The sequence below is a fragment of the Diceros bicornis genome, chromosome 15, assembly GCF_020826845.1.
Source record: "Diceros bicornis minor isolate mBicDic1 chromosome 15, mDicBic1.mat.cur, whole genome shotgun sequence".
Taxonomy (NCBI): Eukaryota; Metazoa; Chordata; class Mammalia; order Perissodactyla; family Rhinocerotidae; genus Diceros; species Diceros bicornis.
The window spans coordinates 39811847-39830445 of NC_080754.1; the positions used below are offsets into that span (position 1 = coordinate 39811847).

Here is an 18599-nt window from a genome sequence, read left to right on the forward strand (position 1 = left end):
GAGGAAATGAACAGACACTTCTGCAAAGAAGATATACAGATGGCCAATAGGCACATGAAAAGATGTTCAACATCACTAATCATCAGGGAAATGCAAATCAAAACAACACTAAGATACCACCTCACGCCCGTTAGAATGGCTATAATCACCAAGACAAAAAACAACAAGTGTTGGAGAGGATGTGGAGAAACAGGAACCCTCATACACAGCTGGTGGGAGTGCAAACTGGTGCAGCCTCTATGGAAAACGGTATGGAGATTCCTCAAAGAATTAAAAATAGAGATGCCCTATGACCCAGCCATCCCACTACTGGGAATCTATCCAATGAACCTGAAATCAACAATCCAAAGAGGCTTATGCACCCCTATGTTCATTGCAGCATTATTCACCATAGCCAAGAAGTGGAAACAACCCAAGTGTCCCTCGACTGATGATTGGATCAAGAAAATGTGGTGTATATATATATACAATGGAATACTACTCAGCCATAAAAAAAGACAAAATCGTCCCATTTGCAACAACATGGATGGGCCTGGAGCGTATTATGTTAAGTGAAATAAGCCAGAAAGAGAAAGACAAACACTGTATGATCTCACTCATTTGTGGAATATAAACCAACACATGGACAGAGAAAACTGTACTGTAGTTACCAGGGGCAGTGGGGGTGGGGGGTGGGCACAAGGGGTGAAGGGAGTCATATATATGGTGATGGACAAACAAAAATGTACAACCCAAAATTTCACAATGTTAAAAACCATTAAAACATCAATTAAAAAAAAAAAACAGAATGCAAAAAAACCAAAAAACAAAAAAACTTATTTCTTGCAACTTTGGAAAAAAAAAACTGGCCATGAAAATCTGATGAATAGCAGCAGAGCATTGTCTAATACAGTGCCAGAAGATGAGAGGACGGCGCAGGGTTCTGCTCTGCTGTAACAGGATCATTAGGAGTCAGAATCAACCTGACAGCACTAACAAACACAATGGGTAAACAGTTATTTGTACCTAAGTAAATTGTACCTTTCTTCAAAAAAAAAAAAAAAAATTAATGGTTATACTTCAATTAAAAAAAAGAGTATACACACAAAAGAAATATTAATAGTCAGTGAGAAATAGTTTGATTCTTTTAAGAAAACGTTATACAGAAAGTTTCATGAGCAGCATCTTAGGAAATCACAACTTAAAGCACAGAGACTTCACTTACTACATGTTAAAAACTTCATCAGAAAAGGGACGGGGCTTCACTTATTATTAACAGTAATTCCTTCTCTTTCCACACTTTCCACTCCAGTCCTAACACAGTGCTCCAAACACTCAGTCAGCAGAGAACGAGTACTCCTATGCTAGAACTGGAGGTGGACACCATGGGAAAAAGAGACCAGCCTTGACCTTCTGCTCTCTAACTACCCAGAAAGCAAACGAGACACAGGGGCTTGATTTGGAGTCATGTATGGAATGCAGTGTTAATAGTAACAAAAAAAGAACAACAATATCCACAAACTTTTATCCAAAGGCACTAAGGGGTGTATCTGTATGTGGGTGGGTGGGTGGGGGGGGGTGTGTGTGTGTGTGTATATATCTCGGTGATACTCAACTTTTTCTGTATTATCAGTGCCAGCTGGTAAACTGTTATCAATCTGCAACAAGGCAATATGTACAGAAATTAAAAGTGTTCAGAAACTTCTGTAACTGTTTGACATTCCTGTGACATTTTTATTGTACTTTACACAAGTATCTATACTGGATTGTAGAAAAACAGAACTGATCTTTCAAGTGTGAGAAGCAGTGCTGTATATTATATCAGCCCCCTGGCATCTGGGACAGCAGTACATAATCAGACACATTAATATTTCAGCGGCAAAACACAAATATTCATATTAAGTAGTATGAATAGCCTGTCAATGGAGGTCAGATTTTGCCCTAAAATTAGTTATGAAAAAAAACAACCTTCGGTTTTCACAGCTTTTTGGATTTTAGAATTGCAGTTAAGGGAACGGGGACTAATGACAACACCAAAAATGATAAAGCAGCAAGTATTTATATAATGCCTACTAGACATCAGACAGTATTCTAAGCATTTACATAGTAACTCATTTTAACCCTCTCAACTATATGGGGTAGGTATTATTATCAACTTCATCTTGTAGCTGAGGAAACTGAAGCGAGTTATTTTAACTAAGACAATCTGGCTCTAGGATTTGCGCTCTATGTTACCCAAAGAAGTAAAAGGCACACTTTTCTGGGGCCATTTAGCATGGGCACAAAGATATCGTACATCTCACCAGACCTCAGGCATGTCACTCTAACACTGCCCAATATAATAACTCTAATAGTTAAATATCATGACTTGGGGGCTGGCCCTGTGTCTCAGCCGTTAAGTGCGCGCGCTCCGCTACTGGCGGCCTGGGTTCGGATCCCGGGCGTGCACCGACGCACCGCTTGTCCGGCCATGCTGAGGCTGCGTCCCACATACAGCAACTAGAAGGATGTGCAACTATGACATACAACTATCTGAGGCGGCAACCCACATACAGCAACTAGAAGGATGTGCAACTACGACATACAAATCTACTGGGGCTTTGGGGAGAAAAAGGGAAAAAAAGGAGGAGGACTGGCAATAGATGTTAGCTCAGGGCTGGTCTTCCTAAGCAAAAAGGGGAGGACTGGCATGGATGTTAGCTCAGCGCTGATATTCCTCACCAAAAAAAAAAAAATAATAATAATAATAATAAAAAATCATGACTTGGAGTCAAAGCTAATTTGTATTTTATAAACTTTGTTTATGAAAGCAAAGAGATATATGATGTTTTATATTGAGTTCCATACAAAACTGATGATTTGAAAAAAAAAAGAAATTGGTACTTTAAGGAAAGCAAACTCTCAGTTCTCCATAAAGTTACATTATAAAAGCAGCTAAAATACCCAAGAGTTCCAGATGGCTAAGGTTTTATTATATCACTTAAAAATTATTATTCAATCCATAAAATCATCTCAGACTTAAAAATTTATAGGTAAATTTTAAATAAGAATAATTTATCTAAAAAGCAGCTATAGGGAAAATGTTGCTGAGTTTACTATTTTTAACAACTTATCATACAAAATATTGTTTAAGACCTTCCAAAAATATTCTATCCCAAAGAAGGGAGAGAGAAATAATACCATTATAATACAACTGACCCGATACTGTGGCTTTTCCGGAGATGGGGTTTGGTGTGGACACCAGGGATGTGGCACTGATGACAGAGGGGGCAGCAGTCTTGCAGGTTCCCACGGTGGCCTGGCTCACACATACTTGTTGCTGCCCAGAAGTTTTCATTACAGAACCTATAGTAGATGATGAACTGGGAGCTATTCCCTCTGTCTGCTCATCCACAGGGCCAGAAATAATAGAAATTAAGAAGAAAGCAGTGTAACTTACTTAGAACAGTGACTGCCATGTAGCATACTCAATAAATATTATCTATTAGTTATTTATTACCTACCTATTAAATGGCACGCCATTTAAAAAGACTGCTTCTCTAGTTCGGTGGTTCCTACACTTTTGGATTTCATGGACCAGAAAAATTTTTAAATTTTAAGACAAGGAGGTATCATAGGGTTACCACATTAAAAAAAATTCACCACCATAGAGCTGGCCTGGTGGTGTAGCAGTTAAGTGTGCGTGCTCCGCTTCAGAGGCCCGGGATTCACAGGTTCGGATCCCGGGTGCAGACTGATGCACCACTTGTCAAGTCATCCTGTGGCGGCATCCCATATAAAGCCGAGGAAGATGGGCGCGGATGTTAGCCCAGGGCCAATCTTCCTCAGCAAAAAGAGGAGGATTGGCAACGATGTTAGCTCAGGGCTAGTCTTCCTCCCAACCCCCCCAAAAAAATAATTTACCACCTATTATATCACTTTATAAAAGGGTATTTCAACACCAAAAAGTAGGAGGACATAATGTCAGAATGTAAAAATGGAATAAAATGAGCTTTATTAAAAATTCATTATAATGTTTTAAAGTTTGTCACATTCCTTCAGCAAACACATGGCAGGCATAGTGTTAAATGCTAGGGCCCAGAGATAAAAGCCTTCAAGGAGGAGAGGGTTACCAAACCATGATGAATGTTACAGCAGGCATAGGTACAAGGCACCATTACAACTGAGAGGAGAGTTACTACTTCTGCCTCGGGATGGGGTGGTGAGAGCACTGGAAAAAGCTTCATGTAAAAATATGGCACTTTCAGGAAATAGTCAAAAGGTAGAAACAACCCAAACGTCCATTGACTAATGAATGGATAAACAAAACGTGATACATCCGTAAAACTGACTACTATTCAGCTATAAAAAGGAATGAAGTACTGATACATAGTACAACATGGAAGAAGCTTGAAAACATTATGCTAAGCAAAATAAGCCAGACACAAGAACAAAAGTAGATTAGTGGTTGCCTAGGACTGGGGGGAGGAGGGAATGGTGAGTGACTGCTATCGGGTACAGAGTTTCTTTCTGGAATGATTAAAAAATGTTCTAGAATTAGATACTGGTAATGGTTGCACAACCTTGAGAACATAATAAAAACCACTGAACTGTACATTTTAAAATGGTGAATTTTATGGTATGTGAATTATATTTCAATTTTTTACAAAACAGCAATATGGCCTACTGGTATGCCTGAATATCTTCCTTATGTTTTTACTACTTTTATGTTTCACCATGATTTTCTACTGTCATGCTAATTCTCACCTGTTGCACAGGACCATTTGCGGAGAGGGCCACAGCTGGGGAAGTGGCAGCTGTGATAACCCCTCCTGCTACTCTCAGCATTGTGGTTCCAGGCTTTGCGAGTTGTGATGTGGCTGGCACAGACTTCAATGTGCTGTCAGATATTTTCATTAGAGATGCCTGTCCCCCAGGGGTTGCCTGCAGAAACAAAATGGGTTGAAGTAATAATGTTACCCTGGTCAATACGTACCAGTTATTCCTCACCTACACACGCCTCAAGAATTAGAGCAGGTCTAAGAAAGTCTTGCTAATCAAAACTACATGAGGTGGTGTTTGTGCACCTTTTCAACAAGCTCTCGAGTTTATGACTTTTACCTACAAATGTTCCTTTACCCCTAATGTAGAAGTCATTATTTGGCAGCAGCGTCTTCAAAGATACCAGGCCATCTGTTATCAAAATAATTGAGTCCAAAGTTCTCTTAAATGTACAAATAATCTTTAAACATGAAAATTTAACCAAGAAGAGCCAGATTTAAGTGGGTAAGTTAATGGTGCTTAGCATTTTAATACCAGAGAACCACTCAACAAATTAGTTTTAGTGGTTTAAATCAAGGCTCAGCAACCTTTTTCTGTAAATGGCGTGAGTAAGCATTTTCAGCTTTACAGGCCATGTGGTCTCTGTTGCAACTCCTCAACTCTATGTTAGAGCATGAAATAGGCGTGAAGGTATTCTAATAAAATGTTATTTATAAAAACAGAAAGCCTTGGGCTTAGTTTGCTCCTAGTCTAAATGATTGCTTTGTGCCAAAAATTAATGTACTCCATAAATAGATACCATTTATCAATCTCTGAGGGCTATGTGCTAGGAATGGCAGAAAGCATTTTTACATATTTATGTCATTCAATTTTTGCATAAACTTCACAGTGTAGATTTTAGTCCCATTTGACAGATGAAGAAATTAAGCTCAGTAACTTTTCCAAAGTCACACAGCTAGTAACTGGAGGAGTCAATGATTAGAATCCAGAAGTAGTAGCCATGGCATAATTTGCATTGGAGTCTTATGCAAATTAAATCCACAATGAGATATCTCACATGATTTATGGGAGAGTCAAATGGTACAACCACTTTGCAAAACCATTTGTCAGTTTCTTATAAACATATACTTACCTTATGACCTAGCTATTCTATTGTACTAAAGATCTATACGAGAATGTTCATAACAGTAACATTCGTAAGTCAAAAACTGGAAATAATCCAGTCCATCAATAGAATAGTCATGTAACAAAATACTACTCAAGAACAAAAAAGAACAAACTACTGATACATATATGGATAAATCTCAAAAACATTGTGTTGAACAAGCTAGACATAAAAGAGTACACACTATGTAATTTTATTGATACGAAGTTCAAGAACAGACAAAAGCTAAGCTAATCTATGGTGAGAGAAACAGAAAAAAGGTGATTGAAAAAAACTGGAAAGGGAAATGAGGGTATGTTTTAGAGTGACGGAAACGTTTTCTATCTTGTTTGGGATAGTGCTTACATGAGTATATACATTTGTCAAAACTCACTGAGCAGTACACTTATGATCTGTGCATCATTTTATGTAAATTACACCTTAATAAAAGGCAACAGTAATTGTCTCAGCTGAGGCAGAACAGGGAGAATGTCACTGTACTGGCTGCAACATAAGCAGATAAGAAGAAATCAGCTAAGATTTTAAAGAACTGACTAAAGAGTTGGGGGGCCTCATATCTGATTGAAATAGCTAAGAGCATCTGACCAAAGGGAACTTAGTACTCTAGGAAACCAAATGCTGGTAATTTGAAAAGATCAATAAAATCGATAAACTCCTAGCAAGACTAATCAAGAAAAAGAGAGAAGATACCTAATTATCAAAATCAAGAATGAAAAAGGGGACATGACTAAAGATTCTACTGTCATTAAAAGGCTAATAAGAGAAAACTGAACAACTTTATGCCAATAAATTCAACTACTTGGATGAAAGGGACAAATTCCCTTAAAGATATCAACTACCAAACCTCCTTCAAGACAAAATAAATAAATTGAATAGTCCTGTATCTATTAAATAAATTGAAATTGTAGTTAAAGACCTTCTCAATTAGGAAACCTCCAGACCATTCTGGTTTCACTGGTGTATTCTAAACAGTTAAAGAAGAAATAACACCAATTCTACAAGAACTCTTCCCAAAAGTGAATAGGAGAGAAAAATTTCCAACTCATTTTATGACGCCAGCACTACTCTGATATCAGATACCAAAACCAGACAGAAATTACAAGGAAAACAACTGACCAATAACCCTTGCAAAAATTCTAAACAAAATTTACTAAATTAAAAGCAACAATATATTAAAAGAGGATAATATATCACAACGAAGTGGGGTTTACCCAGGAATGCAGGGTTGATTTAACATTTGAGAAATCAATGTAATTCACCATATTAACAAATTGAAAAAGAAAAACCATATCATCCTCTCAATAGAAACAGAAAAAGCATTTGACAAAAATCCAATATCCAGTCCATGCTTTGAGAACTGCTGATCTACATATAGTCACAGAAAATACATTGTTTTTTGATAAATGGTATCATATTGTCTTTTTTTTTTTTTTTTGTGAGGAAGATTGGCCATGAGCTAACATCTGTGCCCATCTTGCTCTATTTTGTATATGGGACGCCACCATAGTACGGCTTGATGAGTGGTACGCATAGGTCCGCACCCGAGATCCAAACCTGCAAACCCCAGGCCGCCTAAGTGGAGCGCACAAACCTAACCACTAAACCACCGGGCCAGCCCCCTATTATACTGTCTATATCCTGCTGTACCTTGTTTGTTTCACTTGGTTAAGTTTTTGAGATCTAGCTATAGATTCTCCTGCAGATTATTACAATATCCCTCACCCAGTTAAAATTCCTTGTCATTATTCTTTGGCTTATACTAAAGAATGCTGTGGAAACATGTGCCAAACCCCCTATAGCATTTACTTACTATATGGATATTGTGGCTGAAATCACCTATTACACTATTCAGAATCTCCTATACAAAGTCCCTCCAGAGAAATTTTAGAATGAAGCGTCAAGAAAACCTTTGTTTCTTCTTAGGAAACATTACGTGGTTATTTTTTTTTCCCCTCTCACAAATAGTGTGAACTTTATAACTGCTCATTGCTTCTCATTTTCCTTTGGCAAATTTTATTAACTATACAGGACATTACTGTTTGCATATCTAAATAACTCTCTGGCCTTATCTTCTCATTCTACTTACATTTTCCCACATCTCAAGATTTTATTCTTATTTTTCTACACTATTGTTCATTTTCTTATGTAATCTTAATTACTTTGTGGAAAGAGATAAGCTGTCAATATTTAAATAAATGCCATAATCACATAACCACATATTTGGGTGTGTGTGTATGTATGTGTGTGTGTGTGTGTGTGTATTCACCTGGGTAAACAAAGCGGTCTTTTGTCCAGAGATGACTTTTAATGTCTGCTGTCCTTGTGCAGAAGATGTGCTGACTCCCAGCGTTCCTTGGACCACTGACCCAGTAGTCAGCTGTTTTCCAGATGTCTGGGGTGACGGCTGGCCAACTAAAAAGGTGCCCTAAGTTAGAAACAAATCAAGACCAGTAATTTAATCAGTAATTTGTTAAGTTCAAATGACTTTCTCTGATCCTTTAAATCACAAGGTCCCATGTTACAAGCTACAATGCTCCCCTTCAATTCTGCAACTAAGTCAAAACCACTGAAAAGAAGAGCTCTGCTCTCAGTGTCACTACCAACAGTCATCCCCACTTCTCAAACTTTGCACAGTAGTTACAGAGCAGGCTGTTGGAAACTCAGGTTTTACAATCTAGTCCTCAAAGCTGGATTTAATCATTCAGACTGATAACTATCCATCCTTCTCAATAAGAATGTCTGGAATCTAAATTCCATTACCATCCTTAGAGAGAAGCCAAGACTTCAGTGACAAGGGAAAGAAGGTGGAAATCTGTTTCTAATCTTAAATCCAACCTAACTCCAAATACCATAACTTGATACTATCTCCTTGGTTACTCCCTTCTAAGAGAAAATTCTCAACTGCACATTAATACTATTCATTACCTCATGGATTTAGGAGGCAGTAGCATAACAAAAATCTTTGAGTCAGAAAGATCTGGGTTTAAATCCAAACTCTACCACTAGCTTAGCAGAGAGATCCTGGATAAGTTACTTAAGTCTTTCTGAATCTCTATTTCCTCTTCTCTCAAAACAAAACAAGCCCAAAATAACATAGATTTATAACATGGCGAAAACGTTAGTATTGACCCCTGATCCCAGAGCTGTAAAGGTAAATCCACTATAATTAAAGGCAGTTATTAAATAACTAAATGGTTTTAAAAGATACCAGTCACACACGACCAGACCTGAGGAGTCTGCTTGAGGATGTACGATGTGTAAGTCAGGTGCTGGGATATCCCTCCGGGGCCCGCGGGGCTCTGGGTTCCTCCTGTTCCTCCTCCTCCACCGCCGCCACCTCCACTGCCACCACCACCGCCACCTCCTCCTCCTCCGCCACCACCACTACTGGCAGCTGAGCTGGACTGGAGGCCTGAAAATAGAATGAATGACAGCAACATCATAACAAGTATTCAGACTTAAGAGAAAAAACAGATGAGCCCAGAGATATTTCCTATACAGCACTACCTGTTCCCTTTCCTGTTTTGCTCCTTTTTTGTAATATACCCATTCTGTGACAAGAGTGAAGAGAACGTCCTAGAGTTAAAGACTGAAATTTACTTACTTTCAACTCAATGACAGTTGACTAGTTCAGCTCCGAGCATGAGGAGGAACTTATCTTTGACAAGTGTTTTGACTTAGTTGTGGGAGATAGAGTCTGAGGCTGACATTTTCTAACCAAGTGTTCATTTTAACCAACACTTGAATGTGCTCAGAGAAACGCTTTCACACTTTTTGGCATCTGATTCAATTACAGTGAAACCGTTGGAATTTAGTGTAATGCTACAGTACTCTCTCTTTCCTTGTCTCCTCCTGCCCTGGAAAAAATTAAGATTTTCCTCATATTTATGACTCCAGAGCCCCATTCTTTTTTGCTTTTCAAATTCCACTTTAAAGGCTTTGGATCCTTTTTTACTTCCCTTTCAGGGATTATAACATATATAAAATAAAATTTAAGTAGCTCTCTGGATGAATTTTGGAATACTTATATCATACTTTGCTTACGTATCTAACTTTCTGATATATCATTGCTTAGATATGAGGAAAAAATGCTAGGGTGAAAGAGTGGAAATCACCCATTACAGTCAGTAAACAAAAAAAAAAATTAGCTTGCACACTGCATTTTGGCAATTCCTTTTACCCTTTTAATTCCTTTTATCCTTTCCTTTTCAACACTATCGAAATTGTTTTTCTCTTTATGTCAAAGCAAAAGTTTATATAAGTCTAGATAAACCACCTCATTTCCTTGGGGCTTTAAGACTTATACACTAAGGTTGAGCCTATTATTTCTCTTTCCTTCTCCAAACCTAGCAAACTTAGGATGCAGGTCTAAATGACGGCAAGCAGAGCCACTTGATTTCAATCCTATTTCTATCCCCTTCAAAATAAAAACAGGCTTCCAGCTACCTTCTCTCTAGGTGTCACCAGTTTTCAGATACCACTGAAAGGAAGAACTCTTCTTCATTTAGGTTCACATAGACAGCTTTCTCCAGCACGGCCTCAATAGCCATATCTCTCTGATGTAATTTGCTCCTGATCCCAACCTCTGAGTAGATAAACCCAAAATAAAAGTGTCACCTCCTAAGACTACGATTATTTAAACCCACTTTCAGTTAAATTATGTTTTAAATCCATTTGGGCAAATGCTACCATTATACCACCAAACAGAGCAAAGGAAATGCTTGCTGAAACAGGTAAGAACAGCCCCTCTGGTGGATGAGATGAACATACTCAGAGCCCCAAGAACCAAATGACTTAATGGTGGACTAACTAGCATTGTTGGTAGCTCGCAGGATGGCTCCTTGGGGGATCAGCAGCAGTTTTCCTTTTCCCGAGGGGTTCTTGCTGTTCGTTGTAAGGTAAAGTTTAGTGCCAGGAGGCAAGTTCGCCAAATTGGCCAAATTAGTGGCTGGTAGCTGCAACGTTGCCATTACTAAAATGGTAAAGAAAAAAATAAGAGGAAAAACAGTAAGATAAATTGGAACTGAGGGCAATGCTATCTCTAAAATTAAAACACAGAGTAATAAAATACTTATTAAAAAACACTACAGTTTGTTAGTGTTTTTAATACTTACTTAAAAACTCTACAGTTTATTTCCTAGATGTACAATGCTTTAAAGGCTGATATTCTTGAATATCTTGCTAATTAAAAAATCTTTTACATACTAGAAGAGCCTGCTGCTATATAGGAATTTATATCTGTATATAAACAGGGTGACCTTACATCCTGGTTTGCCCAGCCAGTTTCAGTTTACACCTATAATAGTGACTCTTTTTACTCTCAAAGTACTGTGGCTTAAACAATCAATGAAATAATCACCCCATCTGTGGATGAAGACACATTTTCCCCCCCATTTGTCTAAAGTCGCTTTAGTCAATTTCTAGTAATGGATGAATCTACTGATTTGAAACAAGACTTCTAGCCTCCTTCACTTTCTAAGAACAAAAAATGCTACAGTCAACAACTGGCACATTTACTACAAAACTATAATTCCTCTTTTTAAAGTCTCACCTATGTCAAAGAGCTTTTGCTTACCCCTTAGAATTTAATTCTCAATGCACATGGCTTAAAACCTCTAAACATGAGTCTTAAAGGACACTGGCATTACCACATTTTCTGCAGTTACTTTGAATTCAAGTCTCCATGAAATGAAGCCTACAGAACCACAGGAGTCACCACAGGGAAAGGACCCTCACAGCCCCCTCCAGCCTCTGGAGGAGTCCTTCTCCTCATTACCACCTCACTGTGCAAAACCTGGGAAGCAGGAATCCTGGAAGCTGCCCCCAAATACCAGGGACTGATATTAAAACTGAGTGCCATCCCTCTCCATTATCACCAGAACCAATCCCCTCCTACAGCACTGTGCCTCTCAGCCACCCCAGAAGCTCAAACCTCTCTGGTCAGCCACCCCATCTGGAGTCCCATCTCCACACTGCTCACAGGTCTGATGTGAACCCATCTCATCCCTTCCTCCTTCCCAAACTCTTTCATCATGCCCCCCAGGAAGTCCTGTTGTGATCATTACACCCTCTAGAACCTCAGCCTCTTTGAACATGATCTCTTTTTGTGGTAATTAAACCTGTCAGTCCTCTGAAGACGTGACCTCCCCAGCAGCCCCCTTTAGCTAAGGCTGTTTTTCATCTCACCTCAATATCTGAGGGCTGGAACTAGAGAGGAGCCTTTTTGCTCTCCAGTTTGGCTTTCAGACCATTATCACATCTCAATCCAGAAAAAAAAAATCCAGGCTCCTTTGAGACTCATGCTTGGCTATGCCATCTCATCCCTCTCTCTTCTGCTCTCATTTACTGAACTCCCAGTCACTTCTCATTTGCTAGAGACTGACTCCTGACTCAAAGTCTTGCTCTGTATGCTAAAGACTGTGGCTCCTCAGTGGCGGCATTGTAGACGACTTATTAATTCTCTGGCTTCTCAGCTGCTTGACTTTCTAAACTCCAAAGCTCATTTCCTCCAATCCATCTCAAGCACTCATTTTTAACGCCACAAATGAACACCGTCATCACCAACAATTCACCACCTCTGAAATCCTCATTTTGGACATCCACTACCTTCTGTCCTTCCCGCTCACTGCAACAATTCTTTAGCCTCATCAAGACCTTCAAAAATTAGTAAATATCTAATGTTTTAGGGATATTTTTTCATGCCCTCACAGAAATAACATACCAAGGCCTAAAACGCATTCAAGGTGTTTAAACTTTTGTTTGGTAGAGAATGCACTAGTCAAGTATCTCAAAATGCTGCTGGCAAATGACCATACCAAGATTGTAAGTCTGAAATACAACCCAAAGTGGAGAGGAGGATAAATGAGAATTATTCTTTAGATCTAAAAGCAGTATCAAGAACTACCCTGTATTTTTATTATTCTTGCTAAAACATACACACACAAAACTTAAAGCAAACTACTTACAGACCTCTGTGTAAGATGTTACATGAAAAAGACTAACATGTTTTTATACCGTCCTAATAGCATCAACCTACTAGATATTCCTAGACAGAACAAATACTAAATAAAATCACTAGCAAAGAACATTTTGGAACGGGCTGCTGCTGAAAGGGCTCTCACTTAGTATCAGTTACCTGAACCCTGGGATCCACTCTTCTGAGGGCCAGCAGCAGTGACCTGGGCTTTGGTTAAGGCTTGGACCGGCTGAGCGACAATGGTTCCTCCACCTCCACTCACAATTGCTTTGGCAACTCCTTGGGTCACAACGTGCTTTGGACCAACCGCTTTGGCGACAGAAGAGCTGGCCTTGGCTACGAGGATCTGGCCACCACTGATTGCCACAGCTTGTTTCACGGTTGAAGGTAAAGTAGACCCAACTGGCACCCCAACAACCTGTGCAAAATAGAGGAGAGTCCAGCAAGTGCTTCCCAGGCCTTTCGGGAGCTCTTAGAACAGAACAGTCACTCTGTTCTAAAAAACAAAGCAAAGGCCTAGATATAATACTTGGAGTCTAATTCAATCATCTAGAAATGCTACCCCCTGACAGATGTGAACCACAGCAATATTTCTTACGTTTTGGATATTATTACAATAAAAGGTTACAGTTTCTGTCTTAACCCCAGCTATTATCTATAATTTATTTTAATTCTAAAAAGTAATACGTTTTTTATAGAAAATCTAGAAATACAGAAATATAAAGAAAAATATTCTACACATCCAGAAATAATCTCTTAATATTTTTAATATATTTACTTTCAATTCTTTTTAATGTACATTTTAAAACACAGATTAGAATCACACATATAGTTTTGTAATTTTTAAATTTAACATATTATAATTTCCCAATGTTATTAAAACATTTTTAGATGACCAAATAATAATATATTAGATAGATATACCATAATCTATGAAAACATTTTACTACTGTGTGGATATTTAGGTAATTTTAAACTTCACATTACGAAAAACTGTGCAATAAACATTCTCACATATGAACTATAAACTCCACTATATACTTTTAAGTATCACCTCTTCAGTAACCCCTTCTATAGTATCCTCATCTGAAATGATTATTTCTTCATCTCTAGAATGCCTAACAATGCACATCATGTATTATATACTACATGGGATACCTCTTCCAACTGATTTTTAAGAAAAGTTATCTTTTTCTATATACTTCTAATCTTTCCTTTCCTTAAGGGTAGACATTTGGTTAAAAAAGAAAAAGTATAAGCAAGAAAAAGACTCGAGTACCCAAATTATGAGAGTTAGAAATATCTGGTTCTGAAAATACTGTCAAGTTAACTCTTTCAAGTAAGAAAATACTATGAAGCTCTTTGAAAACAAAGTTGATAGTAGGATGTTACATTAGAAGAAACAATTTAATTAATAGCAAATTGGGGCAGTGTTCCCACTCCCCAGTTCTTTATTTCATAAAAAGAACTTCTCATCAGAAACTAGATGAAAAGACTTTTATAAGGTTATAAGAATGGCAAAAGATCTGCCTTCTAAAGGCAAAAAAATAAAGTAGGAAGCACTTCTCACCCATTTTTAAAGAGTGAAATTTTAAAGTCTAGTAATACCAAGAATTGGCTGGAAGATATGAGGAAACAGGAACTTTATGTCACTGCTGGTAGAAAGGTAAATTTGTACAGCCACTCCAGAGAGTACTGGCATATCTACTAAAATTGGAAATTCACATCCCCCATGTTGCAGCAATTCTACTTTTAGGAACACATTCTAGAGAAATCTTAGACATGTGCTCAAGAGAACATGTACAGAATGTCCAAGTTAGCATTATTTGTAATTACAAAGGATTGTAGACAATCTTAATGTCTACAACATGCAACAACATGCTTAGAGGAATGGATAAACTGTGGTATAAGACAGACAATGGACTAGCGTACATTAGTAAAAATGAAATGACCTAGAACTATATATATCAACATCAACAGACTTGGAAAGTACAAACATTGAGTGAAAGGAGAGCTGCAGAAAAATAGAAGTATAAACATCTCTTATGTAAATCTTCAAAACACATGAACAACATTACATGTTACTTATGGTTATATATTTACTGTAATAAAAGTACGGACTAAAAAGCTACACATCCAAATTCCTGATGCTGCTGCTTTTGGGAAGAACAAAGTGGACTTCAACTTTATCAGTCATGTTTTATTTAGAGAAAAAATGATTTGAAGTAAATATGAACATATTAATTCAGGGTGGAGGATGTGGGTATTGATTATATTATTCTTTGTATTTTACTGAAATTTTAGAATCTTTCTAAATTAAAAAATAACAGGATTACTTAAGAGGTGAAACAAAATGAATGGGATTTTTAAGTTAAATAATTACTAAATCATACATGGTTTCTTTTCAAAGAATATGAATATAGTAAAATACACTTGCCATGTGCCTGGATAATATGGCTGATGTAAAGAAAGTGGTCCCCTAACCAACTGGTATAAGCCACAGTGTAAAGAGAAAAGAATATATGTTTCTATAAGCAGTGAGACCTGGTTTCCCAGTGTTGTTCCACCAGTTAGTAGCTGGATAAGTTGTTAACCTCTTTGAGCTTTAGCTTTAGACACTATAAAATCTATATAAATATGGATCATCTATAAAATATGGATAATAATATTTAACACCTAAGATCATGAGGCATAAATGAGAATAAGTTTATACAATGCCTAGCCAACATGATATACATAGTAAATGACAGCTGCTGCTCAACACAACGCTCGTTATTATTCACTGAAGAATGGTAATCTGTGAGGCTGCATGGAGACTCAAAGGACAGAGAGCCACAGGACAAATATTTGTCTCCATCTTCAGCATCTGGCCAGGGCAGAGGACCTTGATCTTAAACTCTAGATTCAGTTAATCAAGTAGAAATTAAAGCATGTAACATCTGGTACCTGCTTTAGAATATTCTAGGAAGAGAAATAAGATTAGCAAAATGCTGATAATGGCTGAAACTGGATAATGGGTACATATGATGCATTATAACAGTCTCTCCACTTTTTATGTAAGGTTAAGGAAGGAGGGAAGGAAAGAAAGAAGAAACAGAAGAATCAACCAGTGAAAGAAAAAGCAAGTCGACCTAGAATGGAGAGGAGAAATTTTCCCGGCTATCCTGGCTTGGTTAAAACAACCCCTTATGATTATCCAAATCTCTTTATTCTGACTGTCTGAGCCTCATTCTGTAGGCAACAGAGTGTTGTTGTGGCTGCAGAGCTGGGCACAGTCAGTCCCCCTATTGATGTGGAAGTATATGAACTCTTCTTCCTAATCAAGAACTTTTCTGTGCATTTATAAAAAAAAAACTTCCTTAATGTAGAAAAACATTTTTGGGGTATGGCAGAAACTGCCAGTTGAACCCCAATATCCATTCTTTGCTTCTCTCTCATAGCAATAGAATCCCCAGTTTTCAGCTGGAGATATGGCCACATATAATATCGGCTGTATTTCCCAGTCCCCTCACACCTAGGTTTGCCATCTGACTTCCAGCTAAAGAGATATGAACAGAAGGGATGAGTGTTTAACTTTTGGGTTATGCCTCCTCCCTTCCGTTTCCCTCTTCCTGCTGGCCAGAAAAGTGAACACGTGGCATGAGATGAAGTGGCCATCTTAGCCCACCAGCTGAAAACAAACTTTGGAGAATGGGAACAATGAGAAAACAGTCTAGACTCTTGATGATTACGGAACCAATACAGAACGACCTACAGGTCTTTTGTGTGTGAGACAAATAACCCTATTTAAGCCTCTGGTTTTTGGATTTCTCTGTTATAGTTGTTGAACTTTTTTTCCCAAGACAAGAGTCTTCACATTTCCTAAATATATCAAACTTAATAATCCATTGTATAATGTTAGCTCAGGGCCAGTCTTCCTCAGCAAAAAGAGGAGGACTGGCATGGATGTTAGCTCAGGGCTGATCTTCCTCACACACACACACACAAAAAAATACTACTACTAATAATAATCTATTGTATAAGCTAAACTACAGTCTATTTTCACGTTTCTAAGCTAACAAAAAAAAGCAAAGATCTTAAAGGAAAACAATACATACATATTGGACCTATTTTAATTTCTTTCCCAAAATTCCATGCATCTGACTTGCTTTTCCCTCCTTGTGCCAACCTCTATCCTCACACTCAACTGTTTCAAAATTTCCAGAATATGACACACTTAATCTCTCCAATAGCCAAATAAAACGTGGTATTCCAACTTGGCCACAGGAGGGCAGTTTTTATTAGCAGAGTTTATCCACTAAAAGCACAGACTCACAAGTTTAACTCCCTACCCCAGCACCCTTTTTCCTAAAAAACTGAGAATGAGTTAGTCTGGCATTGTACTGGGGAAAACTCTACGCACAGCTGTCCATGGACACCACAAGGAAGGCTCTTAAGTAGGACACTATAATCCCCCATTAGTTTTTCTTTTTTCTAACAATACAACATTTTGACCTAGAACCCAAATTTACCTACCAACCCTTCTCTTCTCATTCCATAATACTTCTCTCTGTATTCTTAATTTCCTTCTAATTTCACAAAGCAGACATCCTTTGTTCTGTATTATTATAAACACTTCACTTTGACTGATGCCTTGATTCACTGTTTCTATTTCTACCCTCCCTGTGCCCTGTACAGATCTTTGCAAGTCAGAATTTACTTTAGTAACCTGAAGGTAAGGATTCTGTATATGTGATTCTCCACCCAGACACTGAAAAATGCAGCCAATTATAATTTAGTACTTAATGATAATAACTATTACCAAGGTACTCATGCATGGATACCATATAGGACTTGTCCCCAGTCACATAACATTAGCTACTATCATTTACTCGGTCCTTTATATACAATGATCTCTAATTCTACACTCTGAAAGACAAGAGGGTATTATTCTCTTTTACTAGATGAAAAAAACAAGGTTAAGAGCAGGTCACAGAAGGAATGAGTGGCTGAGATCTGAGATTTGTAACAAGCCCTAATTCCAAAGCTCATAATCTTTTTTCTCTACCACACTGCTTCCTTCCCATGTGAACCCACTAATTCCTCAGTTGTCCCTCTTCATGTCAAAAGCAGCACCTCTCTCTACTTTCATGAAAAAGATAAGCTGTGTTTCTATTGTGCCCAAGCTGTATGGAAGGTAAACAGTACCATTTTGTTCACCCTTCTGTTTTGTGGCATAATTTCTAAGAATGCACTTCAGCAATAACCAGGACAGTCTGTACTTGTACACAGCTCCTCATCTCGAGTCCAAAGCACATACTAAATTTCCTAGATAAACAGTGAAGACTTTTCTCCTGCTCTACTGTTTCTTTGCAGTTCTTTCACACTCTTCTGTGGCTTTTCTTTTCAGGTGCCCTTAAACTTTATTCAGGGCATTCTAGCACAAATCCATCCACTTTCTCTTTGTCCTACATTGCCATTAGATAGGTGGCAATGTGACAAAAAAACTAATACAGTTGTTCAGCATTACTGGATGAGGGGATGTGCAGAATGCGAAGTGGCAAAAAGTGAAAACTAACTTATCCAGAGCTTCTGAGCATAAACAGCAATGCTATATTGATTCAAAAACCTAAATCAGTAATATCATGTATCTCTAGGCGAAGCAAAATAGATTGTGAAGAACATATAAGATGTGTCTGAGTAGAAGTCCAGATGACAATAACTGATTCACAAAAAGAC

General features: G+C 37.9%; 1 protein-coding gene across 8 annotated transcripts in view; it reads right to left on the minus strand.

The window, feature by feature from the left end:
- The window catches only part of YEATS2 (YEATS domain containing 2), a 99014-nt gene that overhangs the window by 20008 nt on the left and 60407 nt on the right, over positions 1–18599 (minus strand). For all 8 annotated transcript variants that reach the window (XM_058556242.1, XM_058556241.1, XM_058556237.1 and 5 more), the window contains 6 exons: positions 13041–13299; positions 10716–10877; positions 9133–9317; positions 8172–8330; positions 4726–4902; positions 3178–3361 (listed from right to left, as the gene is read on the minus strand). In XM_058556242.1, coding sequence (XP_058412225.1) covers positions 3178–3361; positions 4726–4902; positions 8172–8330; positions 9133–9317; positions 10716–10877; positions 13041–13299 — 1126 coding nt within the window. The remainder of the gene's footprint in view (positions 1–3177; positions 3362–4725; positions 4903–8171; positions 8331–9132; positions 9318–10715; positions 10878–13040; positions 13300–18599) is intronic.